General features: G+C 39.3%; 1 protein-coding gene and 1 long non-coding RNA gene across 2 annotated transcripts in view; one reads left to right on the top strand and one right to left on the bottom strand.

The window, feature by feature from the left end:
* Positions 1-3,692: 3,692 nt before the first annotated feature.
* Positions 3,693-21,073, bottom strand: LOC148132433 (uncharacterized). Its single transcript, XR_015747993.1, has 2 exons — positions 20,940-21,073; positions 3,693-4,738 (listed from the first exon to the last, which is right to left on the bottom strand). It is a non-coding gene; the product is annotated as an uncharacterized LOC148132433 (long non-coding RNA).
* Positions 19,718-21,485, top strand: part of UGCG (UDP-glucose ceramide glucosyltransferase) — a 46,291-nt gene continuing 44,523 nt past the window's right edge. The window contains exon 1 of the mRNA XM_026672308.2: positions 19,718-20,257. Within this exon, the coding sequence (XP_026528093.1) occupies positions 20,160-20,257 (98 nt within the window). The 5' untranslated portion in view covers positions 19,718-20,159. The remainder of the gene's footprint in view (positions 20,258-21,485) is intronic.

Raw genomic sequence — 21,485 nt, 5'->3', positions numbered from 1 at the left:
GGATAGTGGCGATAACTCTGTTGGAAAACTTTTCACTCTTCAAACCACTCCGCTCAACCTCCAGATGGTCAGGTGCAACCATTGAGGGTCCGGATGTTGAAGGGGTCCCTGAGTTAACGAAATCCTGTCTGGCGGGATTCTCCAAGGGGGTGATACAGAGAGGCTGCGGAGGTCTGCAAACCATGGCCATCTGGGCCAGTAAGGAGCTACTAGAAGTACTTCCGCCCTCTCGTCTAGTAATTTCTGGATGACCTTGGGAATCAATGGAAGTGGAGGGAATGCATACAGGAGCCCTGGGGGCCAATGACAGTGGAGCAAGTTGAAGTTCTCCGCCCCTTGCGATGGGTACCTGGAAAAAAATCTCGGGAGTTGAGTGTTGAGGGGGGAAGCGAACAGGTCCACCACAGGTCCAAATGTCCTGATCGCTTCCTGAAACAAGGAGGGATGGAGGCGCCACTCTGATTGATCGATGGTGGCCCTGCTCAGCCAGTCTGCCTGTGTATTCAACAGACCCGAAATGTGCTCTGCTCTGATGGAAAGTAGGTTGTTCTCCGCCCAATGACACAAGCGCCCCACTTCCTGCATGAGATGTTTCGATTGTGTGCCCCCCTGTTTGTTTATGTGAGCTTTGGCTGTTACGTTGTCGGTCAATATCAGTATGTGCTGATCGCGTACCTGGGGAAGGAAGTTGCGGAGAGCCAGGTGTACTGCTCGAAGCTCCAGCCAGTTTATGCTGCACGACTGTTCTATGTCGGACCAGCGGCCTTGGGTTGTAAGCGACTGGACGTGAGCTCCCCATCCAAACAGACTGGCATCGGTGGTGATGGTGAGTCTTTGTGGCTCCTTGAAGAGACAGCCTCTGTTGATGAGTGGTCTGGTCCACCAGAGGAGAGATATGAGAACCTTTGGTGGCACCCTGACCTTGTGTTTGGAGTTGCTTCGGCCGGAGCACTGGTACGGTAGTAGGAACCACTGGAGGGATCTAGTGTGGAGGCGGGCCCAAGGGATGATAGAAATACATGAGATCATCTTGCCTAACAATTTTGATAGTTCAGCTAGGGACACCTTCTTAAGAGCCCTGATCTCCTTAACTAATTGCTGAATGCTATTTAGTGTATCTGGTGACAGGTAAACCTTGCCTTCCACGGTATCTATGACCGCCCCCAAATGGATTATCCAAGTCGATGGTGTTAATTGACTCTTCTTCCAATTTATTAAGAAGCCATGCTCTTGTAGGGATTGTAATGTGTTCTGAGTGTCTTTGACTGCTTGATGGGCGGAAGGTGATAAAATCAAGATATCGTCAAGATAACACTGGAGTTGTACGGGGATGTCCCTGAGATGGGCAGCTAGTGCTGCGAGGACCTTCGTGAAGGTCCTAGGGGCAGAAGCTAGTCCGAAAGGAAGGGTCACATATTCAAAATGGTGGTTATTATAACAGAATCTCAGAAATTTATAGTGGGAAGGCCGAATAGCAATATGCAGGTACGCCTCCATCAAATCTATGGACGTGAGGATGTCCCCTTTCCTGATGCCCAGTAATATTGATTGGAGGGTATGCATTTTAAACTTGCGATATACTAAGAATGTTTCAGGTCTAATATCGCTCTCCAGCCCCCCGAACTTTGGGGCACAACGAAAAGATGTATATATATAGTATATATATAGTAATAAGTATAGGAATATTAAGTGAGTAACAAAATATAATGTAAAGCCAAAACAGTCAAATTGTGAACGCCTAAGGCCCGGGTTGATAATTGAAGGGGCCTTCAACAGCTTCCCTGCACAGGCGGACAGAGGCCTGAGTGCTTGCTGTTGTGCCGCTGAGATAATTAGGCTGTGAGGGTTAAGCCAACAATTTAAGACGTAATCAATAGCCTCGAATGCAAACAAGCCAAGACGAGGGTATAATCGTTCCCAGAATCTTGAAGGGAACCTGCTGCTCCGAGCAGAACTACCACACACAGCTCGAGAATGAAAGGACAGGCGTGTAGCCACGAGGTTTTGACAGCTCAAAATGGCCTCTGGCCGTTAAACTTTTCGCACACTCCTCAAGCGGCAGCTTTCCACCCTGTAAATGAAATGGCAGGAGTTCTCTGTTAAGCTAACGGCGGGAAAAGGTGGAAGTTATCACAAATTCAAGTTCTCCACTTCAAAACGGCGTTCGGAGAGGGGGAAGAGCGATATGACTCGGTTTTGGAGAGAAAGGCTCACGCTGCTAACAGAATAAGCGAAAGAAAATGCTGCGGCAATCAAACTGGCAGAGGTAAAGAATTTGGCTGTGGGGAGGTGGCGGGGAGCAGCGCCGAAGCCTCCCGCCGTTTTTGGGGGCGTGAATCGGCGCTTCCCCTAATCAAACCTGTCAGGCTGAATATCAATTTGGGATAGAGACAAACTGATTACTATCAAACCTGCTGGCCACGAACTAATTTTTCCTGTTTCAGTCAAGGAAGAATCACAAGCACTGCCTATCTCTCACGAGGCTGAGCAAAAACTGGGGAATGCTGAGGAGGAGTCCCGTGAAGGAGGAGGAGCGTTCCACAAATTAAGCCCAGCCTACAAATGCAGAGACTGAAGCACCTCCCCACTACTGGATGCTCTGAACAGCTCATGGGAGAATGCTTTTAAGGTCCTAGGTTTTCCTTCCTTTTTCTATGAGCTCAGATTGGGATATAGCCTGCAGAGCAATTTCAGCAGGCTCAAGGAAACTTCAAGGATTAGATAAATACAAAATGTAGGGGAAAAACCACTATGCTGTAAAACAGCTCAATTAGGATTGAGTATGTGGTATCTGGTGGGAGAATGTGATAGAGAGAGAGAGAGAGAGAGAGAGAGAGAGAGAGATTAGATAGATAGATAGATAGATAGATAGATAGATAGATAGATAGATAGATAGATAGATAGATAGAAAGAAAGAAAGAAAGAAAGAAAGAAAGAAAGAAAGAAAGAAAGAAAGAAAGAAAGAAAGAAAGAAAGAAAGAAAGAAAATAACTTTACTGTCACTTTGAATGTACATTATTAATCTGGAAGAGGGCTTGGTTGAGTTACTGAAACTTGAATTGCAGGTGCATCATTGCCAAATCCAACAGCTGAAGAAAATTATGGTGTGTCACCTGGGTGTAAACATGTCAGTATTTGTGTAGTTATGATACTTATTAGGTGTTGGGAGAATTATTTGATAATCCTCAGGATAAATGTATCAGATGAAGTATGTTTGCAATTAAGATCACAATCATCTGTCTTACTTTTCACATTGTGGTTATACAGATATAAAATCTATTCGTTAGGAAAAATTGGAAATGGAAACAAATCTAAGCTGATAAGGAATTGGACAACCATTCATCTGAAATGGTATTGTTTCCTAGAAGACCTCCAAGATCACTTCCAAGTCTGTTACTTTGTTCTGTTAATCAGGTAATTTCTTCCACATAAATTTAAATGCTGGTTTGGTGTCTTTTCTTTGCAGTTCAGTCTTTCAAATTCACTTAAATTTCCAGGTGCAAGCTTATTCAAGTATTCGTTTGTGAGTGATGAATTTAAAAAGTAGATCATTCACACCTGAGCAATCCCTTTCTTCTACTGTTTCAGTTTAACATTTTTGTTTAGGTATTTCTGGCCATTCTCCTTTCTTCTTAAAGAACACTGCTCCAGAGTGCTGTCTGTTCTGGTACTGTACACACTGATGAAGGCAATTCTCTGATGCTGTATTTATTCTCTCCACAATAGTTTTTGTTCTTAGCACAAAGTTTCCCACTATGTACGCAGTACAAAAATTAGGGAACTGTAATGTTTTCAGAAAACCATACCCCTATTTTCCCAATAAGTTGATGATTTTCAAAATTATAATTTTTCAGGAATGAAATACAAGGAAGTAGGGACTGTCTGACAAGTTGAGGCAGTTACAGAGAAGTGTTCCGCTGATGCACAGATAGTAGCCAAACAATACCAAGCCAAACTAATTCTTGCTATTAATTTACATGGAAAAAATATCTGTCAGAAGAAATATAGAAAATCAAAAACAGAAATGTGGTTGAATAAAGTGAGAATCCATTCTGAATCACTCTATTGAATGGCAGATAAGCTTTGGCGTCTGGAGTGTATTAAGTTTTTGTTTGATAGTGCTTGGGTCTTTTAATTGTCTAGGTTTTTATTATGCTTTAACTGATTTGTATTTAGTTATAATTCTCTTTTATATTTTCTTTGTTAGGCTAAAACACATTAAGAGATGTTTTTAGCAGAAATGTGCAGTAAAAAGTCAGTGAATTCAATATAGAAATATAGACATTACTTATGAACTTTTGAGTTACAAAATTTTGCCAACACGAACAAGCCTGTCCACAAGGCCAACTGAGAAAGTCCTAGAAGTTAAGAGGAAGTTAGTTTACACATGACATATGTATGCTTGTTTGGACTTGCAAACAAAATGGATTTACAGCCTCTTGCAATGTAACCAGTTCGTAAGTACACCGTTGTTTGTATGTAATGGAAATTGTTTATGTCTTCATTTCCATTTTCTACTTGAGTTTTTAATTTCCCATAAAAATTTATTCTGGCTGGATTTTATTTTCATGAAAGACAGTTATGCATAAAAATTATAGTATGCAATAGTTCCTAAGATGTTGATCTGGGAGAGAAGAGATTCGGTATCTAGTCTACTTTCATCCACAGCATTTCACTTGGAACCCACCACTCTTTCTCAGTTCAGTCTGCTTGACAATATTATGGCTGCAGGGAAAACCTAGAAAAGATAAAAATTCTGCCTTGAGCTCCTCAATGAAAACATAAATAAATAATGAAAAGTTTGAAAGGTTTAAAAAATAAAAATAAGATGGCAAAAAAGATATTTTAAATGATTTAAAAATATTATATTATATGTTATAGCATTAAATCATAACACAAAAATAATATAAGAACATACATATATATTATTTTTATATTATGCTATTATATAATAACATTATAACATAATAATTACATTAATACATAAAACAGGAAGTAATGAGGTAAATTTACGTTGGCCATCTGTGTGATTATAATTATGATTATGTCACTTTGCTCTGTATATATTTAAGTCGTCTGAGATCAGATATGAAAATTCTTTCACCCTTCCTTTTTTTCCTCAAAATCTTTTGAGAAAGGAAAAAGACAAGAAAACAAAAGGGAAATAAGGAGGCAAAAAAGAGAGAGAAGAAAACAAAGTCAATAAACAGGAAATTTACAAACAACATAGAATTACATAGGTCAAAATTTGTTAAGGAAATATTTCCTAGATAATTTTTCATACAACTGAATATCTTATACCATTATAAAACCTGTAAGTCATTGTTATATTCCAAGTAATATAGATATCAATAGTGATAATCAGCACAATACAAAACATAAAATAAGACACAATGATCAGAGCAATTTCCAAAAGATCAATCCTCATTTGGCAGACCACTGAAAGTTCAATGATTAAGATTTACGTTAAGAAAATTGTGAGTGTGCATGTAGTACAAGCCTTTACATGGAATTACAATTCAGAAATTATAATTCAAGTTGAATTAAATTCTGGGACTAAACAGTTTTCTTGATCAGATTTTTCAGAATTAGTTTGCCTTTGGTTTCTCCCTTGGGCGGTGAGAAAGTGATGGGCCCAAGATCATATGCCTGACTTTGTGCCAAGGTGGGACTAGAACTCTCAATACTAGCCTGATGGATTAACTGCCATGCCAAACTGGCTCTCAATAAAATAATAGGGAAGGAAATCCAGCTCTTGTATTTTGTTTCATTCTATTTTCTCCCCAGCATTTACTAGGTATCCTTTCTGCCCTTTTATACACATCCATCGACACAAATATAAGGAGGGACTTTGTCCTCTGCTATAGATCCAGAACCAAGATAGGAAAAGTAGCTTATTTCAGTAAACAAGGAACACCCAATCTAATTACAGCTGTATCCTTTTAATACAGAAAGACTTTGAGATAAGTTTGTACATTAAAGGAAAATAAACAATTTAGAGTATAGGCCAAGATATAGCAACATGAGCAAAGAAAGCAAACTTGAGGTTACAAGTGCCAATGTTCAAATCTGTTTTTTTACAGATTTCTGTAGCAACTTGCCAAATTTGGAAAGAAGGCTTTTATGTTTCAGAATCTCCGTTTGTTCTAGACCCAACCAGCACTCATTGGTACTGTTATAGAAGTCCCAAAGGTGCTTTTTCAAGAGGCAATTGGACTTTCTGGTTTTTCTTTGAAGACATTTTACCCTACCTGACTCTGTGGTTTCTTCCCCAAACCCCAAAAACTTTAACCTTAGACCAGGGATCCCCAACCTTTTCGACGCCGCGGCCCGGTTCCGACATCAGCTGGGCGCCGCGCCGGTATCAAGGGCAGCAAGACTGGGCGCCGCCATCTTTTATGACGAAAAGGCGCTCGGTGACGTCACGAAGCGCAGCCGTTATAAAAGATGGCGGCGCCAGCGCTTCTGGTGAGCTTTTTCGGTAGAAATGGCTTTCTACCCGAAAAGCTCACGAGCGCTGGCGCCGCCATCTTTTATGACGAACAGCGCTCCGGTGAGCTTTCACCCGAAAAGCTCACCAGAAGCGCTTTACCAAAAAGATGGCGGCGCCCAGCAACCAGCGGCCCGGTAAGGCTTGTTCCGCTGCCCGGTACCGTCCGCGGACCGGCGGTTGGGGACCCCTGCCTTAGACTGTCTACTATTGACCTCCCCTCTTTCCTAAGAGGTCTGTAGGGGGCGTGCATAAGTGCACCAACATGCCTACCGTCCCTGTCCTATTGTTTCTTTTGTTGTCTCTTTAATTTTTTTTATTTTTATTATATGCATCCATGTATTCATAACTATGTTTTTACTTAATACCTATTATCTTGTAAGCAATTGACTGTGGCAAGAAAAGTTGTAAAATGGGGCAAACTCACTTAATGAATTTTTCACTTAGCAACATACATTTTGGGCTCAATTGTGGTTGTAACTTGGACTACCTGTACTGTGTATAGCTTTTTTTTTTCTTGCCTAGACTGTGAAATTTCTCAATCCCACCTACCGCTACAATGGCTTTATATTGGCTTTATATTGCCTTGCCTTGTTTCAAAAAAATGGTCTCCTTCATTTCAGTACTGGTGACCCTATGAATGTAGATATTTGTTTATATGACAGGTAAGATTTCTTCCAAAAGTACTAATAAAATGCTGTATAGTGTAGAGTCAAATCTTGGTTATCTTCTCCTTTGTGACTAGTTGTGGAGTATGAACCGTTGTTGTATAGCCCATGAGGCAAGAACAGCATTGCTTTTGTACTCTGCCCTGATGTTTAATGATGATGAGTAATAATGCTACATGTTCCAGCTTTATTTCATTTTATTGTGATACATTATTCTGCCTTCCTCATTCTATACCATTGGTGTCATATTGCATTAGAATTTAGAATGGAGAAATATCCAGCTAGCATATACATTTAAAATAATAATAATAATAATAATAATAATAATAATAATAATAATAATAATAATAATAATAATAATAATAATAATAATAATAATAGCAGCCCAAGAACAAGCCATCAAAACAAATGCAATCAGAGCCAGAACAGAAAAATCTGCTGATGATCCCAAATGCAGACTCTGCAAAGCAGCGGACGAAACTATCGATCACATACTGAGCTGATGCAAGACAATCGCTCAGACTGACTACAAACAACGTCACAACACAGTCGCTCAGATGGTCCACTGGAACTTGTGTCACAACTACCATCTGCTTGTAGCAAAGAACTGGTGACCTGAAAAAGTGGTCGAAAATGAGCATGCAAAACTACTGTGGGACTTCTGAATAGACCGACAAAGTTTTGGAACACAATACCCCGGATATCACGATTGGGGAGAAGAAAAAAGTGTGGATCATCGACATTGCCATACCTGGTGACAGCAGAATCGACGAGAAACAACTTGAAAAAGTCACCAGATATCAGGACTTGAGAATCGAACTGCAGAGACTCTGGCATAAACCAGTGCAGGTGGTTCCAGTGGTACTCGGCACACTGGGTGCTGTGCCTAAAGACCTAGGCAAGCACTTTAAAACAATTGGCACTGACAAGATCACCACTGGTCAGCTGCAGAAGGCCACCTTACTGGGATCTGCTTGCATAATCCGCCAATACATCACGCAGTCCTAAACACTTGGGAAGTGTTCGACTAGTGATTTGTGATACAAAACCCAGCATAGTTATCTCGTTTGCTGTGTATACTGTCATTTTTGTGTATAATCATCATCATCATCATCTTCTTCTTCTTCATCATCATCATTGGGACCTGCAACTTGGTCATTAAATAAAATGGTCACTAAGTGAAACCACAACTGTGCTAATCATCTTACCACAGCTTTCCTTTCCTTTTCAGACCTGTGAATATGTAATGTGAGGATTGGTTGCAAAGTTACCTGTTCAGTTCTAATTCTGAATGATTGCTAAACTATAGGTAGTCCTCAACTTACAACAGTTCATTTAGTGAGCATTCAAAGTTACAACAGCACTGAAAAAAGTGACTTATGACCATTTTTCACAGTTACGATCTTTGAAGCATCCCCATGTTCATGTGATCAAAATTCAACTGGTCCATACTTACGACATTGCTGTGTCTCAAGGTCATGTGATCACTTTTAGCAAACTTCTGACAAGCAGTCAATGGGGAAGCCAAATTCACTTAACAACTGTGTTACAAACTTATCAACTGGAGTGATTATCGTAACAACTGTGGCAATAAAAGTTGTAACATGGGGCAAAACTCATTTAGCAAATGTCTCACTTAACAACAGAAATTTGGGGTTCAATTGTGGTTGTAAGTTGAGGACTACCTGAAGTCAGTCACTAAATAAGGACAGTATATTATTTAGGTAATGTATAGAAATGACATTGGAAGTTTACTTGCAAAGTAATCTTTGCAACAGTGGATAGAATAAAAATGAAAGATTGTTTCATCTTTTCCTATTAACACAACTTCTGGAAATAAATTATTAGTAAAGATACTATGTTACAACAATAATAAAACCAACCGTAATAATTCTATTTTACCTGGGTGACTCTGAGCGATTTACAATTAGAAACATTTAAAAATAACGCTAAAAAAACACAAAAGCAGCACAAGACAAAAGAACAAGGTTGGCACAGAAAATAAACCCAGAGGGCAACAAGGAAAAGGAAGAGCATTAGTCATCCTTGCCAACTGTCTGGTAAGAGTCACATCTTCAGGGCCCTTTGAAACACCAACAGTGAGGGCCTTTTTTGGGCTATCTCTTTAAAGTATCTCTTTAAAGTTAAATGTTATTTAACCATTGATAAAGAGATCATTCATTTGGTAACTGATTAGTTTTGATTTTATTTTCTGTTTTTACAGGTAATCCTCAACTTACAACAATTCGTTTAGTGACCGTTCTAAGTTACAGCGGCATTGAAACAAGTGACTTGTGACCATTTTTCACACTTATGACCATTGCAACATCCCCATGGTCATGCGATTTACATTTGGACGCTTGACAACTGGTTCATATTTATAACCGTTGCTGTGCCCCAGGATCATGACATTTTAATGGAACACGGGATATAGATTCAATCTCCATATTTGATCATATACAAATATGATTTCTGAATTGGGGGGGGGATTTCACATGCTGGGATAGACAAATCCTTATCTCACTGAGGTCGAAGACCTCTCAGCTACCCTCACCTGGTTTGGTCTGTCTGCCAAGATAGTTTACCAGGGTATGACCACCGGATATGTTACAACTACTTGGAGCTACAGGTGAGAATAGAGTGTCAAGTGAGGCCTAAAGGTGAATGAGCAGCCTTAAAAAGCCTGGAAGAATCTTCCACAAGAAGTACTCCTCCTCCATGGCTGAAATATCTTCCAATTGTTGCCCTGATAGGTAATGCATCAATTTAGGCCAGGCAAAAATGTGTCTTATGCAGAGCATGCATGATCTTTAAGAAAGCAGTTAGCAAGAGTCCAAGAAGAAAGGGCAATTGTACTATTGTACAGTAAAATAAGGATAGGAAATGTTGGTTCTATATGAGTGAGTATCTAAGACTTTATTTGATTTCGGCTAAAGTTTGATCCAAGCCTAAAGTAAGTAAAGCTGGTATTAATAGATCACAATAAATCAAGCCTTGGTTGTTTGCTTTTATAGGGGGGTATTATTCAGAGTAAGATGAACCAAGGAGGTCCCACAAAGGATTTGCTTTGCCTAAGGCTTAAATGGCAAGTCTTGCACAGACCCTACAATAGATGCAACCCAATTCTAATTGTGTTACAACATTAAAGGTCAAGTGAAATACGCGTGCTAAATGTTTTTAGAAACTTAATTTATATAGGGTTGAAGACTGATAGCTTCTTACCATACTGCCACATCCCCAAATTTGGACTTCAATAGCAGCTGGGACAAAATTGTTTCTAGGCCAGTATGCAAATTTTGAAATTGCTAGAGATGCTCTTGGGCCCTTGTAGTTAGTACCTTTTACTTGGTTATCCCAGCAGATAGAATATTGAAAGCAGAAACCAAAATAATTGAATGTGGAAACCTAAACGTTTGAAAAATATTATACTGTGCCTATTCACACATGGCAACTCAAGGCAGCTTACAGGAATATAAAAACATCATACATAAAAAATTAAATTAATAGGAGAAAATAATCAAATAATAAATTAATAACATAATAGGCCCCCACCCCTGTGACAACACATCAGACTAGCCATTTAATGGACCCCATCCAGCTCTGGGTTTCCCAGGCCCTCTGGTAGAAACAGGTTTTCAGCGCCTTCCAGAAGAGAGTGGGGGCCATTCTAATCTGTGGGGGAATGATATTCCAGAGAGAGGGAGCCACCATGGAGAAGGCCATTCTCCTGAGTCCCACCAGGTATATCTCCCTAGGAGATGGGACCTACAACATTCCTTGCTTCCCCACTCTAGTGGGTTTATTTATTGATCATCTAGCTTAGGTTGTGAACTTATATTTTATGATCTTTGAGTTGTAAAAATAAATGTATTTTGCAAGTCAGTAGTTTTCGTGATCCACAACCAAAAGGGAAACATAGAATTGAAATACTTAAAAAGATCGAAGAGGTACAACATGAAAATGCAGATAGGAGTTTGTATATGCAATTTGCAAAGGCTGTAATTAGGCATCATTTTCTCAGTCAGGACTTGTAGAAAAATGAAGGAAAGTACTTGAAGAATTATAGTGATATAAAGTAAAAGTACACAGTTTTGAGGTAGTATTAGCAAGAGAACATCAACAGACCAAAACTGTTGACTTTTTTTTTCAACAGCATCAAGCAAGAAAGCCCAACTTATACATGATGATTTTCTTTAGAGTGTGATACTGCATCAGAATAATATAATTTGAAGCTCTTCATTGTTGGTCAGTTATTAAGTGTCATGCTGTGCAAGAGATTAATCATACTAACTTCCACTAACTTGCCATATTTGTCTCTATATCTGTGCATTGGTTGTGTTAAAAAGAAATATTTGTAAACTGTGTTGTTTGTACAAATAAAAGGCAACTGCCCTGTAAAACTAGATGGAATACTGATTACTCCTTATCTTTTCCTCTCCCCATTCACCCACTTTGGGTATTTATATAAATGCAAAAATATATGTAATTTTGAGGCTGTTCTTCAGAAGATGAGTGTGTGTGTGTGTGTGTGTGTGTGAAATTGAACTATACAAAAAGAGAGCTGGAAAGGTGTATAATTTTAGTGTTTAAAATAATCTAATCTTTTTAAATGGTTTGGTACAATTTAGTACTAAATTTTGTATAAAAAGTTTAGAAAATGTTAATGTAATTAATGTTGATTTTCAATGAAAATACACTAGTTCACATAAACACACCATGGTAATGTATTTTCATTGAAAATTTCAAATGTTTAAACAAAGATTACTATGTAAGTTTTAAAAGAATGAAAAAAAAACTATATGTCAAATATACCAATCAAGTATAAAGTTTGAAGAACTATGTCCATTTTTATAATTAAAAAGCAAATAAATCTCTTTATTAAAGCAAACGTGTTCTTTTGAAAACATTTAAACAATGTGGGAGGGATTTCAACATGTTACCTCTAGAACATGTTGTGCTATAACATTTCCTTGAATTTATTTCACCAAAGGATTAAGTGAACAATAATATAAATATAAATATTATATGGCAGGTTTATTGTCTGTTTTGACCAGGACTAATTAATCACGTTGGAGATTAATCTTTGTTTTTCTTTAATCAATAGCCTTTTCAACGAACTGTGAGAAAGAAACAATGGATGAATAGATAGATAGATAGATAAATTTATTGTCATTGTACTCAGGACCTGAGAACAACTAAATAAGGTGCTCTTTCACAACATACAACTGAACAACACCAAAAGACATATACAAAATAACAATGTAAAACAAATTAAAACAAATAACAGTTAAAAACTATACAACCAGGATATATATATGTTAAGACCACCAGATTCATAGCTCTGCATTTAACCTGATCACAGCACTTGGGTAAAAGCTATATTTAAATCTACTTGTCCTGACTTTCAGCACTCTATATCGTCTATGAAAAATGTACATAAGAGCATTTTAGATGATCAGATGATTTTCAGTTTTTGATTATACTGACAGATTTTTTTGAAAGTATTACCTTCCCCAAAAAGATTGTATGTAGACATTTTTAAGTTTTTCCTTCTTAAAATTACTAATGTTCTCATATTCAAATGTTACACACACATACCCACATCTCACAGAGTAAACCATCTCAAGGTTTCCAGGGTTTTTTTCCACTCTGGACACCCATGCAATTTCTCCCATTGCTGAACGAAAGCAACAGACTCCTACAACCGCTAAGAATGATCCAAGAGGACAATGAGAGGAGGAGGAATAAAGAATCTGCACAATGTACATCATTCAGCTTTGGAAAGCAAGGTGAAATCTTTTGCAGGAATAAACAATTGTTAGTTTGGACTTTTGCATAGCAATCTGCATTGTAGAAGAAGAACCCAGCGGGATTCTGTTCGTCAGTAGGGCTGCGGGACTCTTTGGTGATGGTGGTGGGTTCAAGTTGTGATATTTCTGGCAAGGCCATTTGGTCGCGCATTTTGGGTTTAGAGATTCGTTCCAGTGGAGGCGCGCCGGCGGCGGCTTGGCTTCTCGGAAGATGTTACGGGGCATTGCAGAGTTTGGGTTGCCAGGGACAAAAATATATAATATAACCAACATAGTGCAACAGCAAAAACAAATATTAAGAGAGATGACCTCCACAACAACTACGGCTTTGAAAACAGGAAGGAAGACCACTCCGACCCTAACGACTACTTTGACTTCTGCTTCACCAACAATCCAAAAAACCATTGAAGAATCTCTAATAGGGGAAAAACAACCCAATGTCTCCAACGTTAACATACAAGCTACCCTACTATCCTTGCAAGAAGCAATGTCCAAGATGCAAGAAATAATGATTAAGAATCATAACGAAACCAGAGCGGACATTAGCGAATTAAAAGATGAGATGGGAAAGCTTAAAGTGGAAATGAAAGCAGACTTACTTAAGGTGGAGGATAAGATAGGGTCCTTGCAACAGGCTATGGAGAAAAACGAAGTTAAGATAAGAGAAATAGAGAGTAGGACAGAACGGATGGAGACAAATTTTGAAAGGATAGATGAGGAATTTAAAAATGCAACTAGAGAAACCAAAGACTCTCTGGTCCACCTCGAAATGGATAAAGCAGCGGCATATTTAAGGTTTCAAAACGTGGCGGAAGCGAAAAATGAAGAACTAGAACAATTAATGGCAGAATTATTGGCTGAATTGTTAGGGAAAGAAAAAGACGATCTAATTAAAGAATTTGACGAGGTGTATAGGGTCAGCACAAGTTATGCTAGACGCCATAACTGCCCGAGAGAAATTCATATTCGTTTCACTAGGAGATGTGTGAGGGACTTAATTCTTAAAATGTCCAGAGAAGAAACAATAACATATAAAGGCAAAGAGATTATGATTCTAAAACAAATCCCAAGGAAAGTGAGGGTCATAAGACAGGATTATAAATTTTTGGCCAATTATTTAAATAAAAAAGGAATCCCTTTTAAATGGTTAATCCCGGAAGGGATGTTAATAACTTGGAAAGAGAGAAAAATCAAAATAGACTCTATAGAACAGGCCCAAGACTTTCATGATCAGCTAATAGGCACGGATGACCAATACACCAAGGAGGAAACTAAAAAGAAACCACAGGATGACCATAATCGCCATAGAAACCAAAAAGAAGGACTTCCTCAAAATTCAGGGAACGATAAACCACAACCAGGGAGAGAAGAACCAAACTCACAACAACCGCAAGAAGAAAATCGAATTATCACTAGACAAAAAACTAAACAGACTTAGATAAATGGAGATAGGAAAGAAACTCCTCTCCATTAATATAAATGGTTTAAATTCAACATCTAAAAGGAAAAGGATATTAACTAAATTAATTAGACAAAACGCAACATAATATGCCTACAAGAAACACACATTAGGAAAAATGATGAAAGATATTTAATTTGCCCGAAACTTGGAAAACTTTTTACAGCACCAGCAGACAAACATAAAAAGAAAGGAATTGCAATATTTGTGAAAGACGATGTAAAAGCAGAATTAATCTGGTCGGATCCGGAAGGAAGAACTCTGGTTATACAAATTTGGATTAATCATATTACATTTTTATTGGTAGCAATCTACGTGCCAAATGAAGAACAAGGGAAATTTTTTAAAGATCTTCATCAAAAAATAATAGGTTTCGAAAAAAGGAATATTTGCATGATAGGCGACTTCAACTCCATTGCTGATCATCAAAAAGACCATAGTAATGCGAATAAGAACAAGAAAGGGAAAAGAGAATTTTCTATGCCCTGTAAGGACATGATGGAAGAATTAAACTTAATAGATTTATGGAGAAAACTAAACCCAGAAGAGAAACAGTTTACATACTATTCCAATCCACACAAAATTTGGACCAGAATAGATATGGCCTGGATGGATGGGGAATTGGCTAATGAAATAAAAGAAATTAAAATCCTACCAAATGAATGGGCCGACCACAACCCAATACAATTAATTTGGAGAGATAGGAGAAAAACAAAGAAAAGATGGACACTTAATACTCAGTTAATAAACGAAGAAGAGTACATTAATAAGCTGAAAGAGGAATTAAATTATTTTCTAAAAGAAAATAATAATGAAGCAACCACGAAACAAAATATTTTGGATACAATGAAGGCAATTATAAGAGGAACAACAATCTCTTATAATGCCATGAGAAATAAAAGAATACATGCCCAACAAAATAAATTCCAACAACAAATTAAAGAATTAGAAATACAACAAAAAACCCCTAAAAACCAGAGAATACAAAATCAGTTAATAACAATCAAACATAAATTGAACTTACTTGAACAAGATAAAATAGAAGTTAATTTGAAAAGGTCCAAACAAACTTATTTCGAGTATGCAAATAAACCAGGAAGATGGTTATCCCATAAACTTAAAAAAGTGAAAGAAAAGAGATTGATACATCAACTGATGGATGAGAAAGGCGTCTTACAACATGAGATAAAGAAGAAAAAAGGTATCATTTGCAACTATTTTCAAAGATTATATAAAAAGGAGGAAGTTAATGAAGATAAAATAAGAACTTATTTAGAGGAGACGAATGACAAGGTAATTGGAGAGGAATGGATAGAATTATTGAATAAAGATATTACATGGTCTGAATTGAAGTCAGCAATGGAGAATCAAAGTAATAACAAATCTCCAGGACCAGATGGGATTCCGGCAGAACTATACAAAGCAATAATGGAACTAGTAGGACCACTGATACTGGAAGTGTTTAACGAGGTACTTCTGGCAGCCAAGATGCTGGACTCGTGGAGGGGGGCGCTGATTTCGCTAATCCCGAAGGAGGATGCAGATCATAGATATATTAACAACCATAGACCGATTTCACTTTTAAATGCCGACTATAAATTATTTACTTCTATCATAGCTAATAGCGTAAAACAAGCTTTAAATCCACATATCCACGAAGATCAAAATGGATTTCTTCCATCCCGACAAATAAAGAACAATTTAAGAACCGTTATCGATGTCCTAGAATACCATGAAGCCCATCCGGAGAAACAATCCGCACTCATGTTTTTAGATGCTGAAAAAGCATTTGACAATTTAAATTGGCACTTTTTAATTCAAAAAATTTACAATATGAGTCTTGGCACCAAATTTGAAAACATTATAACAACAATTTACAATACACAACAGGCTAATATACTAATTAATGGTGAACAAACAGGTCCAATAAATATAGAAAAAGGTGTTAGACAGGGCTGCCCTCTCTCACCTCTTCTTTTCATATTTGCCCTAGAATCACTTTTAACACAGATTAGACAAAATTCTGAAATTAAAGGAGTGAGGGTCAAATCAGAAGAATATAAACTACAAGCGTTTGCTGACGATATGGTTTTCTTTTTGGAGGAACCTATGGAAAAAGGATATAATCTAATAAAAGAATTAGAACAATTTGGCGAGTGGCAGGATTAAAAATTAATAGAAAAAGACGAAATTAATGATCAAAAACTTAACAGAAAACCAGAAGGAAGAATTAGAAGCAATGATGGGGATACAGGTAACAAAAAGGGTCAAATATTTAGGAATATGGTTAACACCACAAGGTAAATCACTCAAAGAGAACAATTATGATAAATTACTTCAACAAACAAAGAAAGATTTAGAATCCTGGAATAAGCTGCAGCTCTCCCTATTGGGCAGGATTGCCTCGATTAAAATGAACATATTACCAAAATTCCTTTATTTATTCCAGACAATTCCAATTAAGTTGCCAAAAACTTTTTTCGAAGAATTAAATAAGATTACACTTAAATTTATTTGGCAGGGGAAAAAAGCCAGGATCAATGTAAAGGCCTTACAAGATGCGAAAAGTAGAGGGGGTCTAGCTCTTCCAAATTGGGAATTATATTATTCAGCAGCTATCTTATTATGGTTAAAAGACTGGGTGAACTTACTTAATAAAAGAATTTTAGCATTAGAAGGGCATGACCTCCAGAGAGGGTGGCATGCCTTCCTATGGGAAGTGGGGAAACCCAAGCAGTCTTATTTTCACAGACACCTTATTAGGGACTCATTATTAATTAATTGGAAAAAAATATGCAAAACACTATCTAAAAATTCCGATCTGGCTATCAACAATGGAGGCAATGTCCCAATAATTTGGACATAACAAAAATGATTAAATACAAATATTTATTAGATCCGCAAGGAAAATTAAAAACTCGACAAGAATTACAGGAACAGGGATTTAAAATTGATCAGTGGTTATATATTCAAATTCATAGCAGATACAAACAAGACATTAAAGACTTTGGAATTTATAACAAACTGCCGTATTTAGATAAAATTTTATTAGGATCAAACAAAAAGAACATATCTAAATTCTATAAATATTTACTGGAAGTAGAATTAGAACAAGAGATAGTCAAAGGGAACATGATAGCCTGAAGCAGGAAGGTCGGAAGAAGTATTACATTATCAGAATGGGAAAAGATTTGGAACAGAAATATCAAGATTACAAAATCGGCAGCATATAAAAAAAATACATACAAAATGTTTTATAGATGGCACTTGCCCCCTTCGAGGTTGGGGAAAATGAACCCTAACACGAGTCCAAAATGCTGGAAATGTAAAAGCATAGAAGGAACCTTTTTTCACATGTGGTGGTCTTGCAAGGAAACCCAGAAATATTGGCAAAAAATCAGAAAATGGTTGGAGGAGATGACCAAAGAACAAATTGAATACAAACCAGAGTTCTTCCTACTAGGGATCTCTGACAAACATTTATCCAAAAAGATGAAATATGTAACAATTCATATTTTAACTGCGCCAGATTAGCATTCGCTTCAGTGTTGGAAATCACCTTATACACCTACAGAACAAATGGTTATCCAGAAAATATGTGATTGTGCAGAAATGGACAAATTAACTATAGCACTTAAAAATAAAGAGTCTTCAACATTTTACGATAATTGGAACCCTTGGTATAATTGGTTAATCCAGAGATAAACTGCTTAAAAGACAATGGGTAATTTAAGCATAGATATTGATAAGATGTGCGTATTCAAATCAAGTTAGGAGAATTGGATCTTGCAGACTGTCAAAAAGGATATTGTCTGTTTTTAAATGTATTCTTTTCATTTCTTTTTCTCTTTCTTTGTTTCTTCCTTTCTTTTATATCTCTCCTTCTCTTCTTTTTTCAGTTCGTAAGGCCGAGTGTTTTTTTTTCTTTTTTGTGTATGTAATGTCGATGTTTTTAATTGTAAATTTAATAAAATTTATTTAAAAATAATAAACAATGTGGGAGGGATTTCAACATGTTACCTCTAGAACATGTTGTGCTATAACATTTCCTTGAATTTATTTCACCAAAGGATTAAGTGAACAATAATATAAATATAAATATTATATGGCAGGTTTATTGTCTGTTTTGACCAGGACTAATTAATCACATTGGAGATTAATCTTTGTTTTTCTTTAATCAATAGCCTTTTCAACGAACTGTGAGAAAGAAACAATGGATGAAAAATGTACACAAGAGCATTTTAGATGATCAGACGATTTTCAGTTTTTGATTATACTGATAGATTTTTTTGAAAGTATTACCTTCCCCAAAAAGATTGTATGTAGACATTTTTAAGTTTTTCCTTCTTAAAATTACTAATGTTCTCATATTCAAATGTTACACACACATACCCACATCTCACAGAGTAAACCATCTCAAGGTTTCCAGGTTTTTTTTCCACTCTGGACACCCATGCAATTTCTCCCATTGCTGAACCAACAGACTTTCTTACAACCGCTAAGAATGATCCAAGAGGACAATGAGAGGAGGAGGAATAAAGAATCTGCACAATGTACATCATTCAGCTTTGGAAAGCAAGGTGAAATCTTTTGCAGGAATAAACAATTGTTAGTTTGGACTTTTGCATAGCAATCTGCATTGTAGAAGAAGAACCCAGCGGGATTCTGTTCGTCAGTAGGGCTGCGGGACTCTTTGGTGATGGTGGTGGGTTCAAGTTGTGATATTTCTGGCAAGGCCATTTGGTCGCGCATTTTGGGTTTAGGGATTCGTTCCGGTGGAGGCGCGCCGCCGCTTGGCTTCTCGGAGGATGTTACAGAGTTTGGGTTGCCAGGGACAAAAACGTTGTCACCGGGAGGGTGTTTTATGTTTCTGGCGGGCGGGGGGAATGGAGGATAGCCGACGCGGCTGTTCTGTGGCGAATGACTCCCGAGATGTATAAAGGCTGCTTTCTTCCCCTTCCGTGCTGCCACCGTTCCCCTTTTCTTCGCTCTGATCCCCCCCCTCACAATGCAACTTCTCCACCCCTTTTTATAATAAATGGCGACATCGCCTCTTCCTGCCTTCCCGCCACATCCTGATTCACCTTCTGTTTTTTGTTTTTTGTTTCTTTTTTAAATCCCATTTCCCGCCCCCTAGCCCCCGCCCCCTAGCACACCCTCGAGGCGGATTTAACGGGACCACGCTTCCCGGAGAAGAAGCGCGGCGTCAAAGCCTGAGGGAGATCGAGAGCCAGCCAGCGAGCGAGCGAGCGAGGGAGAGGGGACTGGGGGGGCGTGGCTTTAGCAGATGACATTCACAGGGCGGGGCCTGAGCAGCTCCTCCGCGCGAGCCCAGGCCGTTTGGTTTAATGTATGAATGTGAGTGTGTGAGAGAGATGAAGACAACGTGAACGAGCAGCGGCGAAGGAGGCGAACGCCGCGGTGGGGGCCGGTAGAGCACGAGGCAGCCTGTCAGGAGGAGCCGCCGCCTGCCGGGTGGAAGGGCAGCCGAGAGAGAGAGAGAAAGAGAGAGAAGGGAGGAGGGCGGGACGAGAAGGGGGGCAAGGAAAGGAAGCGAAGGAGGTCGCGTCTGAGGGGGAACGTGAGGGCAGCCAACGAGGGGGGCGGAGCCTCGTTTATCTAGCCTCCGTAGCCGCCGCTTCGGCGAGTGAGTCCAAGCGCCCGCTCTTCTCTCGCTCTCCTCGCTCTTCCCCCCTCCCCGCCCCCCCTCTGTGCCCTGTGGCCGGGAGGAGATGGCGATGCTGAATCTGGCCCTGGAAGGACTCGCCGTCTTCGGGCTCATCCTCTTCGTGGTCCTGTGGCTCATGCACTTCATGTCCATCATCTACACGTAAGTGAGGCCCTCTCGGCGGCTGCCCTCGACCCCCCTCTCCCTGAATCGCCACGCGCGTGGGAAACTGTGGAGCCGGGGTCGTTCTCTCCACCCCCCCCACCACACACGCCCCCTCCCCTCCCTTCCATTGCGCTGTTCCTCTTCCAGCCGGCGCCTCCGCGCTTTGCCAACCCGCCAACTCCCCCCGAACCCCCTCACCCGCACACACAAACCTCCCAAACTGAGAGGCGGCGCACCTGCCTTGTTCAGGCTACAGCCCTGGTGTGTGGGGGGGAGGGAAACCACCCCCGCTCGTCCTTGCCGCACTGCCTCCCTCGCCATGTACCGCCTTCACAGTTTTCTCTCCCAGCTCCCCCCCACCCCGCTTTACCACCCCCACCCCACCACCCCCGTTGGGGTGCTCTCCGGCGATTCTCGTCATCACCAGCTGACAGTTGCAATCCGGTCGGTGGGCTCTAAAAGCGCTTTGGAGCTCCCTCCTGTCCTTTGGTGGTGGTAGTGGGGTGGGGTGGGGTGGGTGGGAGACTGGTCCGACCTTTGCTTTGGGAGAGCAACCGAGAAAAGGGCCAAGGCATACAGATTTGCTCCTGCTGATAAAAAACACAATACGAATCCCTGCATTTCTTGTCTTGTAAAGGGGGAGGGGAGGCGGAGGTATGCTTTTAAATCTGCTACTTACGGGCTGCCTTTTTGTCTACCTGCCTTAAGCCGGCGGATCCATGAGAAAGCATTCCTGTTAAGTCTACTCTAATACATATCGCCAAGGATTCAGCTTGTAGAACTGCCGCTGGCTTTGCTATAATGTAACTAAGCGGTGGCATTTTATTTGCTGCGGTTATCTTTCTGTTATCGTTTTTTTTCTCACTCTTCTCCCCCCCCCCCAGATGCCATATTTGATCAAGCCTCACAAACCCCCCTCCCACATACTACTTTTAGCGGACCCATGTTTGTATCTTCCAGTTTTGGTGTTTCAATTCCGGAATTGCGGGTTCCTTGTTAAACTATCATGGGGCTATGGTTTTTTTTTATAGTGAGAGTTAAGTCCGAATGGATTTAACTTTTGAGTTGATTTGAAGGTATCACTTAAAGGGAGACTGGTTTTACTATGCAAGCAGTTATATTAATGCACGATTAATTTAAGGGGTATGACATAATTCCATCGTGTCAGTTTGTCAGGTTTCCCTTAGCTGTGTTGCAATGGGCAGATGAGTAAAAACTTCTGTAA

The sequence above is a fragment of the Notechis scutatus genome, chromosome 2 (assembly GCF_049901735.1).
Source record: "Notechis scutatus isolate UNSWTSFEM ecotype Mainland chromosome 2, rNotScu1.2, whole genome shotgun sequence".
Classification (NCBI taxonomy): domain Eukaryota; kingdom Metazoa; phylum Chordata; class Lepidosauria; order Squamata; family Elapidae; genus Notechis; species Notechis scutatus.
This window is presented reverse-complemented; position numbering and strand designations above follow the sequence as displayed.